The sequence below is a fragment of the Colias philodice genome, chromosome 5 (genome assembly GCF_061535455.1).
Source record: "Colias philodice isolate Cphi_HAF_F1 chromosome 5, ilColPhil1 Martin Lab GWU primary, whole genome shotgun sequence".
NCBI lineage: Eukaryota > Metazoa > Arthropoda > Insecta > Lepidoptera > Pieridae > Colias > Colias philodice.
This window is the reverse complement of record NC_143090.1, coordinates 6,182,564-6,204,316: the sequence shown is the minus strand read 5'-3', so window position 1 is coordinate 6,204,316 and position 21,753 is coordinate 6,182,564. Positions and strand designations below refer to the sequence as shown.

Sequence of the window (21,753 nt, the reverse complement as noted above, 5' to 3'; positions counted from 1 at the left end):
AACTTCTACTAGTCCCATTTTCCCTTTTTGATATGGGAGTGTATAAAGTAAATTTTTTAGATATTTCTCGTTATACTTTTAAAAAGTTATTATTGTCATTTTGCTCATTAGGTAAAGTAATTTCGATATCAGTTTTAAGTTTTTTGATACCTGCAATAATAACGTCATAATCGCCTGCACATACTTATCGATTACACCCTGTATACAATCCACCATCCACATTCATAATGTTTTCCTGTCCTCCTCTCCTTTACGCTGTTCACCGATACATTTTAAATGAGTAAATCTGCTACCACTGAAGGATGTTTCATTGTGATCAGCAAATTTTCACCACTGTTGTCGATTATTTGTTTTTTATTTTTAATCAGCAATTGGGAATCATCAGTTTTGTTTTTTGCAGATTGGTGATGTACCCTAACAATACGTCGAAAAGGGAAAGCATCAACGAATTATCGTTTTCGTCCTCTTTTTTTATTCTTCGCGTCTCTGTTACTTCTGTTTGTTTAGTTCTCAACCCCACTGAATTTTGATGATGTGATGATAATCCATTCGTTTTAATATTGGTACTTAGAGTTTTTTGGTAGTTTTGTAGTTAGACTAAACTAGAAATGGTGGACTAAATTTGTCAGCGCGTCTGTAAGATCAGAATATAAAACCAACATCCTGTATTTAAGTTACAAAATTAATAATCAAACAACATGCCGCTACGTTGAAAATGACTAGAAGAAAAAATTAAAACACCTCGGATCAATTTTGGAGTAAACAAATCATTTTCCCCGTATGGGGATTTCCCCGGATGAACTTGGGAAGTTCAAGTTCTCAATACAAGTTTCTATTATATTTCGTATTTCTCAAACGAAAAATAAACATTTTTGGAACTTCAAAAAAATTATATTATAAGAAAATTTATGAGCTTACTTTAGTTTTAAAGAAATATACATCCCTTTACTGACACCCCGTAAAATAAAGAAATTGTTGCCAATCACCTTTGCAATCTATTTGGTTTCATTAACTTTATGTTCGAAGATAATTTTTTTTCTAGTAAGTACATAGTTACACGCGTATTTTTTTCGTTTATTTTCCATATCGAAATCAAATGTTTAAAAATACGAATATTTGCACAAAACTAAGATAAAAATAATCAATTAACAAAAATATTAAATTTAATGAAGTAGAGCAACTTTCACTTCGGTATGAAGGAAAATCGAGCGTAGAGCACACGTCAGAACGCTCCGGCCCAAGGAGCGCGACTAAAGAAATTCGCTAGGATTTTTCCTTATTATTTTAAATATTTTTTTAATATTTAAAAAATTATCAAAATTCAAAAAAAATTTTTTTTAAAGGATTAATACTCATTGGTCTTCAACCAACTCGAATAAATTAATGGAAAAAATAACTTTTAGCAGTATTTATCAATCGATTTTGTAAGGCAAAAAATGGGAAATTTAATGAATTTATAACGCTCTAATTAAGAAAATCATAAGTTTTTCGGCAATTGTATTCAGCAGTTTTTAATAACGACTATATAAGGATAATAATGCGCTGATCAGATTATGTAAATTGTAATCGGTTGCAACGTAGTGAGTGCACAAACTTAGCTCGAAATGATTTTGAGGGAAAGAGACTTATCTTGAAGGCCTGATTAAGGTAACATAAAGTAACTTTATAAATGTGAAAAAATTCACGCGCATTGCGTATATAACACTAATTGATAAACAAGAAAAAAAAATTCAGTTTATCATTTCATTAGCCGGGAAAAAATTGTCAAATAACTTGTTGAAAACGCAATTTTGCTAGACTGCAGCCTTAAACGAACGTGCCCCGCGTCACTTTGATACACATTAATGTTTTATTGCTCAAGTAAAGAAACCGTAAATATTTATCATCCGTCGATTCGCAGGCGTTAATCTTCTCGTTAAGATTTCGTCACTTTTTATTAAAGCAAATACAAAACAATCATACGTCAAATATATTTTATTAAACAATCCTATTTCCTATACTCTACCGGTTCTGCCGGTTCAATAGTAGAATTTGTGATCGAGTAACTTTGGTATTGGTGTCACGCTTCGATACGAATTGCATTAGGAAGTCACAATACTTTCACAGTAGATGTTGAATTAAAGAATGCTAGAATTGAAGCTCTAAATCCTTAACCCAATCTTCCACATCTATGATTCAATACCTGAGCAAAATTTCTAAACATGATAACCACAATAACCACTAATGATGTTCAATAGCACGAATTCGTAACTTTCATTTAATATTTTGAAATGAAAACGTACGAAAATGGTTGCAAAATTATATAAAATCAAACTAGAAGTAATGTAGGTTTAGCAAACAAAAATACCGTAAATCCAGGTTATTTCTGCGCATTTACCGTTGCATTAAATATGTACAAACAATTCATAACTGTAACTCGGCTATATATACGGCAGGTACATATAGAATAATATGCAGGTTAGTCAGGAAACTATGCATTGATAAGGCCAGTGCATATTGTAAAGGATAAAGAATAATCGCAAACAAAGCTTTACTTATTTTCCATTCTTGTTTGTGAAAAAGAATCTCCATCATTATAAGATTTAACACTACTGTTCTCATAATTAATTACAGTCAAAACATTTAATGTCTCATCATTCATGTAAGTATTAAATGTTTATAAAAGCAATGTTTAATAGGATCATTTGTAGTGTTTAGGCTCAACTTGTTTTCTAATTTCGCGATGGTAACGGTAGTGCGCTCTGGTTTCCGGTTTCGCAAACGAGCATTCCGTCTGCTGTGTTGTCATCACTCATTTTGTCAAGCTGCATTCCCGCCTCCCATGATATATGGATGCATTGCAAATTCCATACAACTTCCGTTACCGTGGTGTACACTGTACGTTGATCGCAATGTACACTAACTAGGTCGAAGTTTAAACGCCCTCCGGCATTTCCTGACCATGTTAATTTCACGATTCACCGTACCGATAACTTCGCTTAGCGACTACCTATGTACTCGAAAAATATTTACGTAACGCATTATTAAAGATAACTTCGATTATATGAAATGTTTATTTCACCTGGAGAATGTTTAGCATAGCTAGTTTATTTATGTAAGTCATTTTTAAACTGAACACGTAGAAATGTAAGCGTTTAACAAGTGTGGGCTATTTCAGGAAAGGTATGCCGGTTACTAAGAGTGTGTATTTAAGTGCATCACTATGTTTATGTGAAGGGTGAATGGCTATTCAGAGATGTAGGAAGCCTGCGGCAATGGCGCGCACCAACGTCTTTGAAGCGATCTAAAACGTTCATTGAAACTTCCGCTCTCTCTTTTTGAATATCAGGAAGCATACATTCTTTGCTCGTTTGAAATTCATTACGATCCCTTTTCTAAAGACATCGGTAATGAGCAAATTTTAATGACATCATAAAGTGTGATTAAGCTTATTCAAGCGAAAAGTGATTGGCGTAAATGTCTGACGGAGATGCGATGATGAAACCAATTGTAGCAAAGTAGGTCACTTTAATTTGAATATTACTTTATAATTAATCAAATCTTGAATTTATTGGACTTGAGGGACCTAGAAAAACTGAGACTGAAAAAGCAATTTCAAGCTATAGGTACCTACTACCTACTTTATTGAGACATACTATAGAAAACAACATCTTATTTAAGGTTTCTCGAAGTTATAGACATTACGTACGCATGAAACGTAAACAGACTTGATTATGTTCCAACCAATGTGTGCTACACATTACTATATACACACCTCAGTAAAGTATATAATGTACTGGGTATACCTAATTTATAAAGTTGCCTCACATAACCACGTCCCATAAAACCGGTCTGACGTGTTGCATATTTAAAACCTTTTACTAAGTTACGTTACATCATCAAGTTACGTTTAAAAAAAAAACAGAAATCTGAAAAGGCGTGTAAATATAAAATTATTATTATTGAACGTTAAAATAAATGCTTCATCAATAACATTAATTTCAAAGGACACTTCATGACAGCAAATAACGTGCAAAAAGCAGGGATGCAGTTCAATGTAGTAGCAGTTGCTCTGCGTTTCCTGTTTATAATATTACAAGGCAATAAGGACGCGGGATGTTTGTTCGGTGATTGACAATCTCAGCGTGCAAGTCGGGGACGCAATATCCGCCACTAGCGCTGAACGACCGGGGTCTATGTGGGAAACCAGGAGGAAATTAATACCAAGAGAGGACCCCAATTTTTATACTTTGTGCATTTTGACTAATGTACTTAAAAAACAATTGATGTGTAGATAATTACGAATTTTTCCACATCTCTAAAAGATATGTCGGACGTTTGTTATTAAAAAGCATTTACATAGAGACGTTATTATTATTCACAAACGTGTTTTGTAAACAAAAATAAAAAACAAAAGCATAAAAATAATACGTCCACCGTAAATAAGGTACTTAAACCAAAATCCCACAATCTAGGTACGAACACAAACAGCCGTCTACGTTCACACACCAATGTTATTGCGATGCTTTGTTTACGATATCTACGAACAATGGCAGCTCGGCGAAAAGGGAAATAAAAGAAAATTAAAATAAAAGTTATTTAGTCTGGGTCGGGCGGTCGCGGCTGGCTTACTCCATTCCAACTGGAATCCCATTAGAGCGTTATTGAGTTGTGCGAAGTACAAAGCGTCGCAAGTGGACTGTGCCGATCCGCCGCCCACGATAATGGACGACGGTCGCGAACAGCAGGACACAATCAAACTATAGCATTCGCAAACTTTTAATACACATGAGCGATACAGTGCTTACGTAATGACGCAAACCGCGGCTATACGCCGATTACCACTCGCTATTCAACTTCATATAATTCAGCTTTATTATACCCGTGACAGGCTGAATGTGATTGTAATACCGTTTATTTCAAGATGCCTGAATACCTACATCTAAACTGATAGAGTTGCTGAGGAATATTTCTTATCATTAAACAACCCAAGAAAAAAATTATCACATATAAATAAAAAATTAAGACAAACTATACATAGGTACATGTACGCAACCGAGTACCCAATAAAATCCGCCTATTGAGGATGATGCAAAGGCTCTCGAATTCTCGAACTGTTCTTTTATAAGTAAACTTATGCAGGTCAGACGCTATTGTTCAAAAGTTCAGACATGGATACTGTTACATAAAGTGTTTCGAATAGAATAAGTGCGAAATTACGTAATATTTTAAAATGCTCTTTGTTGCAGAACTTAAAAATCAAACAATTCAATTTGAGCTATCTCAAACACATTTTCGAGGGCATATGCAAATGCATTATGTATGTCCTTTACCATTATAAGTTATTATATTCAATTTTCTCTTTGAGCTTCTGTGCGCAATATATTTTAGTACATTTTAGGGGAATATTAAGTCTCGCAAGTGTAGACATTAGCAAAGCCTTTATAGCTCATAAAACCGTACGTGCCATGCGTTGAGAAACATCAAACTGTCAGCTGCATTAAACAAACCTTTATTAATATAATATATGTTCAAGGTTTTGCACTCACGAATACAAAAGTTCAGGCATCATGTACCGCATCCTAATTTAATGTATCTGTTACCTCTCAACAAGTTCCCCAACAACTTGTTATATGTCGAAAGTTATAAGGATTGTTTTGAAGGGCATTAGATCAATAACACAAGGCAGATAAACTAAAATGTGCTAATATAATATGACACAATACTTACATATTATTAATTATATATTTCGGTAAAGTCAATTTTAAGAATGAAATTATACAAATATAATGTTGAATAATTTTTCACTTGTACGTTCATGCATGTACATATTTCTCATAAACGACTTTTAATTTATAGTCATATCCTTTCAACGTAAATTTACAACCTAAACATTTAACCATTCTTTTGAATGGTAGTATTATTATACTAAACCGGTTCAAAACGTGATCTCACTGTCTGGCATATTACGTGATGGCTGATGGGACAGGATGATAAATTGCTGAAATGGCTAAATCTTACCAACAATATCACAGCAAATGCCATGGAAAACAATTTGACGTTATTTTTAGGGCAATAGTTATGAAAAACTTTTATTGACTTGTACGGGTTGTACCTACTATTTCGAAACAATATCAGAGTTGAAACAATTGTGATTGAAAGCAGTAACTTTTAGGCACAACGTCTGTGATCCATCATTATCACATTATTATTCAACATTACTTTACATATTGGTACATAGGTACACTACAATGTAACAAAATTTTTACGCGAGTGAATTTCGAGCCGAGCTTTCACATCAATACACCATAACAATGCAGGTGGAGTTGCTCTTCATTAATCCACGAAAGTATGTAATTTTCATTATTAACGAGAGTATAGGAGAGATGTGCAGTGATATGGCCTGCCGTGGCGTGGGAGTTGGGGACAATGCGGTTAGGTTCAATAGCCGAATAAGCCATAGAGGCATCGAACCGCACAAACGAGTTACATTCAAAGGAAACCACTTTTACACAAACGTACCGAGCGTATCGAATAGATTTTACTCTTATTTGTAACTAATACAATGGCGGTTAATTCTTATTTGTTTCTCACGGGCTGAATGAAGCGTTATGTAAAGCTATAGACTATACATACCAACCTCGTACCTATACACACCTAGATTTAGCAAAACGCGATGAACTCAAGTTGCTCTTTGCATGTTGCGTCTTTTTAAATACCTACTTAGTTTTTCTATAAGAACGAAAAGTTCAATAAACTTCATAAACCTACACGTATATCAACAAAAAGCATTATCATTCTACATATTAACATTTAACAAGAAAAAAAGATATGTAAATAGGTATTGTTAACTTAAACCGTTTGTTTTCTTATATAACGTAGGTACATACCTATTTAATTGACAACTAACACGCGAATGAGATGAATGAATCTTTAAATTTATATAGGTATAGTGATTAGTGAGCATGCTTTATATCTGCGTGATATCTGCCTTACTTAGCTTACTTATGCAAGCAACAATGAAAGGCTTAATTAAAAATAAGAGCTATCTTGATATTTCAATGGTTCTAATCTACAAATAATTAACGTAATGTGCAATAGAATTTAACTCGTTATTCGTAATCAGTTATGCAACCTATTCAGGTCGATAGATACGTTATCAAGCCATGCTTATCTATTTGAACTCTGAAGGAATCCAGGAAGAGATTAAAATTTAAAACCAACATTATGAAAATCACAGCGTTCTAGGAAGAATCTTTAAATTTTTTACATGTCTTTTAACCTTATCGGATAGAAATAAGTGAACATATATGTTAAGTAGTTATTTATAGATATACTTAAATAAATTAAAAAAGAGAACATGCAAGGTAAACGCATATTACCGCAGTTATAAGATCATTGTGAGTTGTATAAACCTAAGAAAATACTTTTCAAGGTCCTATTTTAATCTTGTACGCATTTTAATATACATATTACAGAGTATTAAGAAGTAGGTACGTACATACAGAATGTTAAATAATATGTGATTCCAGCACTGATTACAAATATCATTGAAAAACAATAAATCACTTCAAATATATTATAATGTTAGACGTAACTTTTGATTTAATATTTTTGTGGATAAATAGTTGTCAATATAGTTGTCACTGTTTCCTGTCCGAACATGCTTAGCTGTCGAATACTATAAATTGCCACTTTCCTTTGTCTCGTGGCGCATTCGTACGAATCGTGCCTAGGGGCTCGGACGCTGTTTATACGACGTTCGACCCAACTACCCTCACTTTACTAATAGTCGTTGACTAGCTGCGTTTTGTTATCAACTACCTACATCAATTAGGTAGCTGTGTAGAATCGCAGTACATTTTTATTACATTCAAACTAATATTTAACCCGACTTCGCGTTTTATTTCTTATATCAGAAGCGGGATAGAATTCAAGCCCATACTTTTTAAATGTGTTTTAGTTTACGTAGTTTTGTAACGGCATACTGGCGTTTGTGTTTTTTCGTGCGTTGTGTAAAGTAAAAGTTTGTTACGTGGATTAATGTAACGGGATTGTAGTTCATCGAAGGAATTGTGTGTAGTGATCCAAATCGCTACTTGAACTCTGGCGTTGAGGTATTGTCTAGTCGCTGACGTATCGTAGTGATGTATTTCACTAGTCGTACGAGCGTAGATATACCAAGATACGCGAACGGAGTGCCTATGTCATGTGGACGTGGTTATTGTTCTGTCAGGTCAGTCTGGCCGAGGCAGGATGGTTGTGTAATCCCGAGATGAACTACCGTAGTGTTTTAATACGAGAAAAGGCGTACGAGGACGTACGATTGTCAGTATGGCCGTGTTAGACGTAACTTTTGATTTAATATTTTTGTGGATAAATAGTTGTCAATATAGTTGTCACTGTTTCCTGTCCGAACATGCTTAGCTGTCGAATACTATAAATTGCCACTTTCCTTTGTCTCGTGGCGCATTCGTACGAATCGTGCCTAGGGGCTCGGACGCTGTTTATACGACGTTCGACCCAACTACCCTCACTTTACTAATAGTCGTTGACTAGTTAGCTGCGTTTTGTTATCAACTACCTACATCAATTAGGTAGCTGTGTAGAATCGCAGTACATTTTTATTACATTCAAACTAATATTAAACTAGCTTCGCGTCTTATTTCTTATAATAATATATCAGAGGAAAATATGTACAACAAATAATAACTACATTCTCCCGTACAACTACGTAGGGATAAATAATAAATATTCATACATGCTATGTACAATGTACATCGCAGGAATAATTGAATGGGACCAGTGTATACATATATCATCCACAAATTCGTTTTAAATTGGAAATGAAAATTTCAATACCAGATTAACTCCCAAGTTTGATTTGGTTGTATATACATATTATAATTATATTAATGACGAAATTATATTTAATGTATTATGAATTTCTTGAGGGAAAATTATAAATATACAAGGTAAATACTGCATATTCGTTACCTGCCGGTAATCCCTACTAATATTATAAATGCGAAAGTGACTCTGTCTGTCTGTCTGTTACTCAATCACGCCTTAACTACTGAACCAATTTGCATGAAATTTGGTAGTTATAGAGATATTTTGATACCCGAGAAAGGACATAGGCTACTTTTTACCCCGGGACATAGGATAGGTTTTATTCCGGAAATCCCACGGGAACGGGAACTATGCGGGTTTTTCTTTGACTGCGCGGGCGATGCCGTGGCCCGTGGGTGGAAAGCTAGTTATAAATATTTTAACAAATACGTATTTAAGTAATAATATATATATTTATCTCTTTCAATTTAATTACTTTTGTGTCATTAAATAAAACGATACGAGCCGTGAAATGCAGATAGATTAAAAAAAAAATTTAATTTCCAACTTTCTCTTGCTACATCGCATCGTCCATAAACCCATAAGATACTGCCAAAACTAGACAATATACAACCCCTTTAAAACTGTATAGATATAGGATTCAGACAAATTATGAAATAACTACATTCTATTCTATTATTACTTTAAAACGGAAGCGATGTCCATATAACACGGGTCGCCGGTATTGGAGCACCACACCGTGAACTTGGCGTTTCCGATGAAAATTACACATAATATCACATTCACCTCTATGGCTTCCATGCAACTTGCTCAGTTAACATACCTTTGTATTCGTTAACGATTAGAATTTGTTAGAGGTTATTCATTTGTAATCACAAGGCGACAATATTTAATGTAGGTAAAAGTAGTTCAAATTTGTATACACTTATCATACATGTTTATCTGTAATCTGGAAAGGGGTGATCAAATAACTTGAATTATAAGATACATACCAAAACATATACATTCTAAAAATTTCATTTCCATTTTAAAAAGATATACTTATGTATTTTAAGTTAAGTATGTGTGGACACAGTGGACATAAGGTAAAATTTCCCATTTAAAAACTTTTGGCCCTTTCTATAAGTAAGTAACTATATAGTCACTGTACTGTCAAAATAAAAATAAAAAACTCTTTATCAGCAATAACTTCTATAAAAATTAAAAAGATTTACACAAAAGAGGAATTGTACTACGCTCGATTTAATCACCGTCCAACCCTAAGGTCCAACCATTTGAAACGCGAGCGGTTTAGATTTATTCGCGAACTCTGAACTGAAAATACTGCTTTTAAACCTTAAACTAAACGAAACTTTATTAACATAATAGTATAGAATGTACATCATCACGATAAAAATTTGCAATTGAAAAGGTTTGTTGTTGTCTAATAATCATAATATACCTACATATATGCTTTTTATTACATTTCATAATAATAGGTTGGTTTATAATATGCATAATGATGCTCAAGACAACCGACCAGATGCACTAAGGACAAAAACTCAAATAAGAGCCGGTAAGATGAGTAATTTCAAAGTCAGTGCCGTTCCATGTCAATCTTGTGATATTACATCTTAGAATTAATTTTCTTATAACTGTAAGACCTCGCCGCGGGCATTATAACGGTTTACGGTACTTGTAACGTACAGTCACGAGCAATAATATATGCCTAGGGGGCGATGTGCAAAAATATCTGTCACTAGAACTAATTCAATAATATCTGTCTGCCCGTATACAGCAAAAATATCTGACATTAGTAGGCAGCATAATAAAGTGGCATCAAAATTATGTGACGAAAATGTTACAGCAAATAATTGTGACAACCTCTCACGGCATAAATATCTGACATCAAAATAATAGGAAGCAATAATATCTGACACAATTTCATATTTCTGTATTTTGCATCGATTCCTCACACAAACCATAAATATGTGACATCAACTAGGTGGCAATAATAATATCTGACACAATTTCATATTTCTATATTTTGCATAGATTCCTCACAAAAAGCATAAATATGTGACATCAACTAGGAAGCAATAATATCTGACACAATTTCATATTTCTATATTTTGCATCGATTCCTCACAAAAATCATAAATATGTGACATCAACTAGGAAGCAATAATATCTGACACAATTTCATATTTCTATATTTTGCATCGATTCCTCACAAAAATCATAAATATGTGACATCAACTAGGAAGCAATAATATCTGACACAATTTCATATTTCTATATTTTGCATAGATTCCTCACAAAAAGCATAAATATGTGACATCAACTAGGAAGCAATAATATCTGACACAATTTCATATTTCTATATTTTGCATCGATTCCTCACAAAAATCATAAATATGTGACATCAACTAGGAAGCAATAATATCTGACACAATTTCATATTTCTATATTTTGCATAGATTCCTCACAAAAAGCATAAATATGTGACATCAACTAGGAAGCAATAATATCTGACACAATTTCATATTTCTGTATTTTGCATCGATTCCTCACACAAAGCATAAATATGTGACACCGACTAGGTGGCAATAATATCTGACACAATTTTATATTTCTGTATTTTGCGTTGATTCCACACAAAAAGCATAAATATGTGACATCAACTAGGAAGCAATAATATCTGACGCAATTTTATTTTCAATTTAATATTGAATTAATACAAAATTAATATTATAAATGTGAAAGTTTGTATGGATGTTTGTTACTCTTTCACGTAAAAACTACTGAACCGATTACAATGAAATTTAGCACACATATAGAGGGTAACTTGGATTAACACTTAGGATAGGTTTTATCCCGGAAATCCCACGGGAACGGGAACTATGCGGGTTTTCCTTTGAAAACGCGGGCGAAGCTGCGGGCGGAAATCTAGTACAAAATAAATAAATTTTATTCTGACTACGTTGTTTTAAAACATTATTACCATATTAATTAATATGTGCCGTCGTTGTATACTACATATTGTATGTCTAGATATTATATCCTACTAGCTTAACACCCGCGGCTTCGCCCGCGTTTTCAAAGAAAAACCCGCATAGTTTCCGTTCCTGTGAGATTTCCAAGATAAAAGCTCTTATAAGCGTTAATCTAAGTTACCTTCTATGAGTGTGCTAAATTCCATTTTGTCTTTTATTTGTGTGAAAGAGTAACAAACATCCTTACATGTTACTCACGAACTTTCGCATTTATAATATTAGAAGGATATCATATCATGACAAAATTAAAGTATTCATATACTTATATGAATGACCACTTGGGTAGATCTATTTTATTTGAAGGTTCAGTGTAACCTTCGTGTATTATTTAGAAATTGTTTTGTCACATGTTTTGTTATATTTGACGTTAGCGGCGTTTGACACGATTGCTCCGTTATTCATTTTCATTTACCTATAATTAGCCTATAATATTGCTATTATTTTATTGAGTATCGAAAATTATGGCAAGTTATCATATTATCGTAATTTCATAAAAAAAAAATATTTACAAAATATAATGTGTCTTTTGTTCATATTCTTACCCCAGCAAAATACAAAACACTAATTCAATAAAAAAACGCTTGGCCTTTTTAAAATCCTATCCTATCTTATCCTACTAGTCCTACTATAATCCTACTTCCTATCCTACTAACCTAGTATTATTAATGCGAAAGTTTGTGAGGATGTGCATGTGTGTGTTTGTTACTCTTTCACGCAAATACTACTGACATCTACTGAACCGATTACAATAAAATTTAGCAGACATATAAAGGGTAACTTGGGTTAATACTTAGGATAGGTTTAATCCCAAAATTCCCACGGGATCGGGAACTATGCGGTAGGTATTTCTGTGAAAACGCAGGCGAAGCCACGGGCGGAAAGCTAGTGTCACATATTTATGCTTTTTTGTCAATTTTGAATCAATTATATTTTACAAATATACAGAATTATAAAATTGTGTCAGATATTATTGCCTCCTAGGTGATGTCACATATTTATGCTTCGAGAGGTTGTCACAATTATTTGCTGTAACATTTTCGTCACATAATTTTGATGCCACTTTATTATGCTGCCTACTAATGTCAGATATTTTTGCTGTATACGGGCAGACAGATATTATTGAACCCATTCTTATGACAGATATTATTGCTAATCTGCAAATAGTAATATATTTATGCTTCTGACTGTACATCGCAGTAAATACGTTCTTAAATGTGTATTTTTATAACAAGAATTGTGACTTTATTGTAAATATGTAATAACCGTAAAGGGGAAACAGTATCATTGTACGAGTATATTTTATAAATATGAACAAACAAAATTTCTTGGTATAAACTAGTAAGGTACTTATTTCTTCACTTTGCTATACTACAAGGCGGGATCGGGGGACGACCGCGGAATCTACCGTAGTAAAAGTACGTATAAAAACCGGCCAAGTGCGAGTCGGTCTCGCGCACCGAGGGTTCCGTACAAACCTGCAAGGTTTACAAAGTACAATTTATGGTTTTCGTAATTTTTCCTTTATCTATGCTATAAGACGTTGCTTCGTACCAAATTTCAAGATTCTGAGTTCACGGGAAGCACCCTGTAGGTTTTGATTCCCTTGCAAATGTCGAAAATTTGCGGCATAAACGGCTGTATCTTTTGACTGCGTTGGCTTAGAAGTTTGATTTTTTCACAGCTTCAAGGGACAGTAGACCTGAGTAATTGATATAAATTTCAGCTTCATACCTCCACGCGTTTCTGAGAAAAAGGGTCTTGACAGACGGACGGACGGACGGACGGACAGACGGACAACAAAGTGATCCTATAAGGGTTCCGTTTTTTCCTTTTGAGGTACGGAACCCTAAAAATTATTAAAAAGATATTTGGAATTTGGATATGGAATCAAAATTTAAAACAACTACCCTGTGTTTCAATTTGATAAACACACTGTAAAAACACTACGATAATTGATGTTATATTGACTTAGCGTTTTGGTTTAAAGTCCAAAAACCTCAGTTCATGATTTTTTTTCCAAAAAACCTGATTGTAAAATAAACAAATTAAATCAACCATGCCCTTTATCATATTCGAAACTTTAATATACATTTTTTTTAGATATGTACATTAAGAATCTAAGAAGAAAAACGGTTATAACTAGAGTTAATTTTCGGTATTATAAGGGACAAGGGAATTCTCGACAGGTTCAATTGAATACATTCGTATTCTTACGAATACTCGAATTTTGTTTATTAATTCCACACTATCATTAACATATTTATGCAAAGGCCAAAAAAGACAACAATCCATTCAGAATCTGAAGTCTGTGCATAGTAGGTATAATGTGTGCTCCCCCCAACGGTCCAGGCCTTGTCGCGGCGGAGGGGCTCAGTAGCTCAGAGTTATGGCCCTCTGAGTGAAGCGAAATTGGACCAGCGAGGGGCTGAACGGCTGGTTTAGAGTCGGGGAGACTCGACCGGCCCGACGGCCAGGGCTAGGTGTGGCCCAGCGGCCGCTGTGTGCGGCGTGGGATGGCGGCCAGAGGCCGTGGCTTGGCGGACTCCGTGTCCACTAGGCAAAGGTGGCGCTGAACGGCAGTTGGGGTTGAAAAGCCTCGACTGACCCGACGGCAGAGGTCCTGTTTGTGGGCCAGAGAGGAGCCGGCTTTTATGCGGCGGTGGATGGCGGCCAGAGGTCGCGGCGCGGCTGGTTTAGCAAGCCACGCCGTGCAGCGGAGGGCGGGATCCCGACGCGTCATTGTGATGACGCGCGGAGACTCCTGCAGAGAGGTGTGGGGTGGCGACCGCTGTAAAACGGCCGTCTGCCAACTCGTAATCCGGTCCGTGGGGCCGGACCGAGGGCCGCCATCTCTGGTGAGGTGGGGGCTGCGAGGTAATCTCTATAAAAATGCGCCGGAGGGTCCCCCGACGTGTATTTCACACATCGGAGGACCTTCCAGCGTGCACCCTCCGGCCGGACGGTGATGGGGTTGGGGGTTCGGGGGAACGCGGATGATGGAGCGGGGAAAGATCCATTGTCTGCGCGTTGGTGGCGTAAGCCTTCGTTCCAGCAGCCACCAGCGAGGGGGGTTCTAGTGGTGGGCCTGGAAACGGGCATCTGCTGGGCGGGACACGCGGTAGAGTCGTAACCGTTCCCGCAGTTCCGTCCAAAGCAGCGCGATGGAACAGAGTGGGGTTTTAGTCGGTAGAAATCCGACATAACCACGGCTCCATCCCCGGGAGCCGGGGGTATCTAAGAAGATTTCCCCACTATAAAAAAAAAAAAAAAAAAAGGTATAATGTGTGCTATCTCAAGCGTTCATAATTACGTAAATGGTAATGATATACTAGAGGGTTGTGTTTACATATTTGACTACATGCTTTCATGTGTTTTGACCAAAATGTAGGCGTAAATAACGCTATTTATTGATATAACGAAAATAAAAAATAAGCGAATTAAAGACTAGATATATAACTAGAAAATTTACAAAACATTATAATATAAAGGGGACTGACATAATATAATATGAATATAAATTGTGAGGGTATGTCACGTCATAATATTATAATGTACGCATGAAAATAAATGCCTCAGGACAACGTCATATAAAGCATACCGCGGCTTTTATAAATACACACATTCGTAGAATTCATCCGTTACAATTCATAATTTATAAAGAAATAATAAATTAAGTGGTTATATAGGTACTTATAACTTGCTGAAAATTACGACTATTATAAAAAATTATATCTAATATTTTATAAATTCAAAACATTACGCAATAAGGATGTTTAGAAACGTTTAATTAAATCTAATTACAAATCTCAGACGAAATAATTACTTGTTTCTAACGAATTTTAAATGCCATCAAGTTTGTTTTCACGGGATACGGTTCCTCTTCAAATAAGCCTTGAGCAATTAATTATGGACTAACCTTTGAAAGAAAACTTGATGCCAAAGTCCGATATTGAACATTTATGGGTTACTGAAATGTTCAAACATTTAATCATCTATAATTTAGATATTTTGAATTATTCATCACGCTTTCACTTTAAATTAAGTAACTAGTTCAATGTAATGTTCTAAATGTGTTCTAACATCAATACTCGTATAATAAAGAATAGAGCAATGTTCTTGACACACCTATGTCTTCAATCTAAATTGTACACATATTATTCACAATGTATGTCAACAGATGAGATTGTTAATGAACTAACCGATATTTGATACTATATTTGCACACGAACGTTGTGTAGTTAATATTATAAGTATCTATATCTATATATTGTTTGGTCATTTAATACTGCTCCATTTTTCGTAAATTATGAGAAAATCTAGAACAAGTGGTTTCTCCATAGAAAATGCTTCACCCAGCTTGAAAATTATAATTTCTACATAACTTGTACTATATTTTTACAAAATCTTGTTGCATTTATTTTGCTCTATCCTTCGGCTCTTCTTTACTTATATATTATATTCTAAAGTTATAATATCAGTTTCTAAATGATTTTTCAAATTCATTATTAACTTTATCAAAAACGACCAAATCAATAGTGAAGTGATTTGTTATGCATCAGAAATCACATCGCCATGGAAATATTTAAGTAGGTACAAAATTGAGATCGCTTTTATTATGTATTTCAACTTTACACGATCAGTTCTCAAATCTAAAGAGCCTGTGGCATAAAGCGCCACACATGCTCTAATTCAAATTAGCTACATTCGTGAATGAATAATATAATATTATGTATATATATGTATTAGTAGGTAGTACCTACCACATTTTGCAAAGTAGCTATCGCAACATGTCCACAATGTATTTTAACAAATTGAGACGTAAATAATACTTGCGTGTAAAATATTTAACAAAATCTAAAAAAAGGCTTTAAAATTTATTGATTGAAGAACATTTAAATTTAAAGCCAATAAAATAATATCTACTTTATTGATTACATAATATAACGATGGTATGGAAAAGTTTTGTTAGCCTGCACGGCTGCACCCTTCGTTTTAGAACGTGAGTATCAGGTAAACATGCTATCGTAAACAACGCTCGTTCCGTTCTAGGTGAGATATTAAAACTAGTCAGATTTGCTTTATCCTGAAGTATGCAGTTTATTTAACTACGAAATGAAATATTACTTATTCTTCACTATTATTCTTGAACAAATTAGTTTAATGCCTGGAGTATGCCTCTTCTTTCAAATCAAAATAACCATGCTGGTCTCATGAATAGTCATAGATTTTTTTTTTAATTAATAAGCGTATCTTGTATTGTATAAGTAGGTAAGTAATTGAATTTGATGACAATAATTTTAGTGCCATTTTAAATACTTTTCGCACCTGGTCCGTACGCGCAGTTATGTAAGTGGGTGATGATGGTTACGCATACAAATAAAGTTAATAATAAAACTTTAAAAGGTGCGATGCCTTTTCTGTAACGGTATTTGCACAAATATTTAGACATCCGGTTTATGAAATTTTGTTAGAGTACTAAACATACAAATGCTGTGCTAACTCAAAAATACGTCCTGAGCTAGAATTTTCAGTTAGTATGTTTCATTTTAAAACAAACACTCAATTTATATTCATATACATAATAAGGAGAAACCCTCCATATCATAAAGGTAAAAGTTAGGTCCTATAGCTACATGTATTTTTATATTAAGTAGGTAAGTATATACATAATATAAAAACATAATGCATTATTAAAATATTTAGTAGCAATTGGCGTCATTTTACGAATTAAATATTTAACGCAGATACCTACGTAAACATCTTCATTATATGTATTAATATGTTTATTTTTTTTCTGTTAAACGAATTCCTGAACGGATAGACCGATTATTAATTTTAAAAGTTTTTTTTTATACGTCTTCAGGTCGCCTGCACTTGCGAATTGCGATTCGAACGCGAGAAAAGCCACAGGTAAAACTTTCTATGTATATTAATATATTATATATATATAGTTTTTTTTTTATTTAGTGTAATATCAACTTCATAGTGTGTACTGTGTACAATTACACATTACAAAACCACTCACCATTTCGGGATACATCTAGCTCCACTAAGTTTTCAAAGTTCTGTATGTCTGCTGGTAGTTTGTGAATTTCATTATCGCTAAGTCCTAAACGTCGTAACCGATGTAATCTAAAGAAATTCTGTAACAAGAGAAACATATTTTAGCTAACTTATAAAAAAATTATTGAAGATGATTTCTGTAGTAAACAACCTTTAATATTGTATGCAAGGATTTATAAGCCACCTCTAATAACTTAATGTTCAGTGATGTGTGACTTGTAAACTGCATGATATTTACGAAAATAATAGGTACTGAATTTTGTATATCAGCTGTCTTGTTTCTTTAGTGACTGGATATTTATGGCTAATTGTATGGTATGTTCCATTTCATTTAATTTTTATTATAATTTGTATGATATTCTGGTCTTTAAAGTTTTGTTAGGATTTGTTTTAACAATTTTTATTGTTTACTAATTCTGCATCTATAGTGTGATATAAACTATTTGCATACAAATCAGCAACTAAGTTATACATAGTTATTTTTTTTTCACCAAGTACCTTTGCTTGTTGTTTTTCACATCGAAAACATGTTTTGGATAATTTATAAAAACTTAATAGACTTTAGACCTTCTTTGAACGTAACTCATCTTTACGGTTATCAATCTGTCTGAGTAACGAAAATATCATTAACTTTTAAGTTTGAAATATAATGTGTCCATTATTTTATTTTTTTTGTTTACATGTATATACACAATCAAAAAAATATTTTCAAACTAACTACATATCTTATTAGTTATTATATATAAAAATGAATCGCAAAAGGAGTTGGTAAGCGCATAACTCGAGAACGGCTGAACCGATTTCGATAATTCTTTTTTTATTATATTCCTTGAAGTACGAGGATGGTTTTTATGTAGAGAAAACGTAAATATGTACCACGGGCGAAGCCGGGGCGGACCGCTAGTATTATAATAATATTTGATTATAAATATTTAAAGTACTGAGAATAATGTGCAATGCAGACTTAAAAACTTACAAACAGGTAAAGAGGTGTTTTGAGTCTATTATGAATGGTGGGGCAAATTCATTAATGTATGATGGTGATATTGATTTTAAAATACTATTATGCACGTTGTAATAGTCAACATAGTATCATATTTATAAAATCAAAATATTTTATTCAGTGTTTACGATGATAAAATATTAAACATTAATAGAATGAAGACAGCTTATGAATGCAGGTTGACGTTACTCAGGATCTTAGACCAATATTTACGAAAGATCTTTTGTAAATAATGATTCTTTAAATATAACAATGATAAGAAGTGGATCTCATTTAAATGCTTTTAATTATACCACATTTCAAATGGCCTGAATGCAGTGCAATTATAGTTAATTTGAACTATTTGGTTTAAACATTTCGATAAAATATGACGCAATTATATAAAAATGACAGACATAAGTTCAGCAACAGAAAACATTATTGAAATGGGTGTTTAACATATAATAAAGATTTTAACAAAGGATAGAAAAATCACTCTTGAACTATTTAACAGTTTGAAATAAAAAATTTAAATTTTTTTTTAAACAAATAGAAAATAATGCAATTTAAATTATTGCATAAAAGTTAGTGGGAACACTTTAACAATAAAAAGCATTGTTAATGACTAAATTAGCAACTTAAAATTCCCATTATTACTAAATTTAATCAATATATTAAAATGAATTGCTATATGTGTTGGTACGAGCAAAACCAGAGAACAGCTGAACTTATAAACATGTACCAGAGGCAAAGCCAGGGCTAACCGCTTGTTATTACTTAGAATTAAGATGTCATTTACTCGTTATAATCATGACAATTTTTTTGTTACTACATAAACAGTGCAAAATGAATATTTTGATTTGACCATGTTTTCCATAACTTTTGGTTATTGTAAGATAAACTTCTATGAAAAGATAGAGTGTATTGATACTATCTATAAATCTGATAACCCAACTTTGGATAAATTGCAATGTTTAGTTTTGGAATTACACTTAATCCTTCTCACAAAGCATTGATTACCAATTTTGCGTAGTTTAAGATACAAACAAACATGTAATAGAACATATTATAGTATACTTTGTAAATTTTTAGTTTATCATCATGATTTTTGTTATCAAAGATTGCTACTTAACTGAAAGCTTTTAGCTTTTACAAAAATTTATTTCTGAACAAAATTATTACTGCTTCTATTCATGAAATAAGAAAATAGTCAAGTTATATACCTACATAGATAAATTATTATATTACATTTGATCACTATCAACACAGATTAAAAATTAGATTTTTTTATTATTTACGATAGTGATAAGGTGAACGCCCACGTCGTATACATATCAGTTTATGCCCAAAATCAACTTACCTTCGGTAAATCTCTTATATGGTTAGCATCCAAAAAAAGTTCCTCTAAACTCCTAGAATAACGTAAAATGTCTTCAGGTACTGTTGGCAATGAGCAGTGCCGCTTGTCTACACATTCCACTTGACGATTACATTTGAACAAAGGTATACATCGAAACATGGTGGACACTACACTTTAATGAAACTATACTTATATAAATCACTATCACGACACATATTTGAGCACTTTCCCGATCGCTGTACTACTTCAGCATTTTAAAATATAAATAACGATATCAAAAAACACCAAGTGACACTCGGAACACCTCACCCTCAAAAATGAAGCCACAAACTATCAGTATTGCCACTTCTTAAAAATATTTTAAATAAGTATTCATAATATTGCCATACTTTAAGTGCAAATGACCACGGTCCAATAACCAATGAATATTTTAATTTTAAAACACTAAGTACATGAATTATAATATATCGTGTTAAGAGAATTATGATGAAAGATGAATTTATATTTATGTTATGAAAAAGAGTTTCTTACCACATGTTCATATTTTTCAGAAAAACCGAATATATTTATGCGAATCCGTTCGTTCATCCGCTTTCATTTCATGAATTCATGATTTGTTTCACTATTCGTTGACTATTCCCATCATGCGTTAATAGCATTCAGAAACTTTCAGAAATTCCACTATTTCATACAAAACAATCAAAACGTGCAGAAGGAAGGCATCTGAAGGTATTGTAAATGTGTGTGTATATAAATGTAATATTGAGTATTTGTCGTGGCCATTTCGTAGATTAGCTCATTTCATGATATGATCGATCATTTCGTGAAATGGTCGCATTTCATGAAATGATTGGATGTCTATTGGCCACATCATGATTTGGTTTGAGCAGATCAATGATAAGAAATCGTTTCTCGATATGGCCAACTAAACGCGCGGTTTGTTCATGAAACTATCAAAATTATTTGATCATAACGTAAAATAGTTACATTAATTATTAGTAGAGGCGCTGCAAGCGCTGTAGTTATGTGATAAGATGGCGCTCGCTTTGCTCGCTCGAATCGTGCGTTGTTTATCAAAGTCTAACCTAACCTAACTGTTTTCTATTGCAGAAACCATTCGCTTCTGGCATTCGCCGGCCGCTGCCGTGGCACTAACTTAAATGACAATAAACAGTTACATACAAGTCTTTAAAATATTCTGATTTTTTTTTAATATTTTATGGATTCTCTATATTTTATACGATCTGGCCAAATGTGAATGACCAAATCGTGAAACATTGACGATTTAACGATCTGTGTTGGCCATTTCATGAAATGTAACCATTTCATGAAATGTAACCATTTCGTGAAATGATCAATCATTTCATGAAATGAGCAAATCTACGAAATGGCCACGACCGCGACATATTCACGTGTATTTTTTCATATTTTATGGGTGGCAATTTTGTTTATGTAAATATTGAATGAAATCTGTCGCTTCT

General features: G+C 33.5%; 1 protein-coding gene and 1 long non-coding RNA gene across 12 annotated transcripts in view; one reads left to right on the top strand and one right to left on the bottom strand.

Annotated features, from left to right (window-relative positions):
• Positions 1–20,616, bottom strand: part of scrib (scribble planar cell polarity protein) — a 79,818-nt gene extending 59,202 nt beyond the window's left edge. For 7 of the 11 annotated variants that reach the window (XM_089695634.1, XM_089695635.1, XM_089695625.1 and 4 more), the window contains exons 1-2: positions 20,273–20,616; positions 17,893–18,010 (exon numbers count right to left, since the gene is read on the bottom strand). In XM_089695634.1, the coding sequence (XP_089551760.1) occupies positions 17,893–18,010; positions 20,273–20,431 (277 nt within the window). In that variant the 5' untranslated portion in view covers positions 20,432–20,616. The remainder of the gene's footprint in view (positions 1–17,892; positions 18,011–20,272) is intronic. The other 4 variants (XM_089695630.1, XM_089695632.1, XM_089695633.1 and 1 more) reach the window with 2 other exon arrangements.
• The window catches only part of LOC149488470 (uncharacterized), a 129,270-nt gene that overhangs the window by 91,318 nt on the left and 16,199 nt on the right, over positions 1–21,753 (top strand). The window lies entirely within an intron of this gene.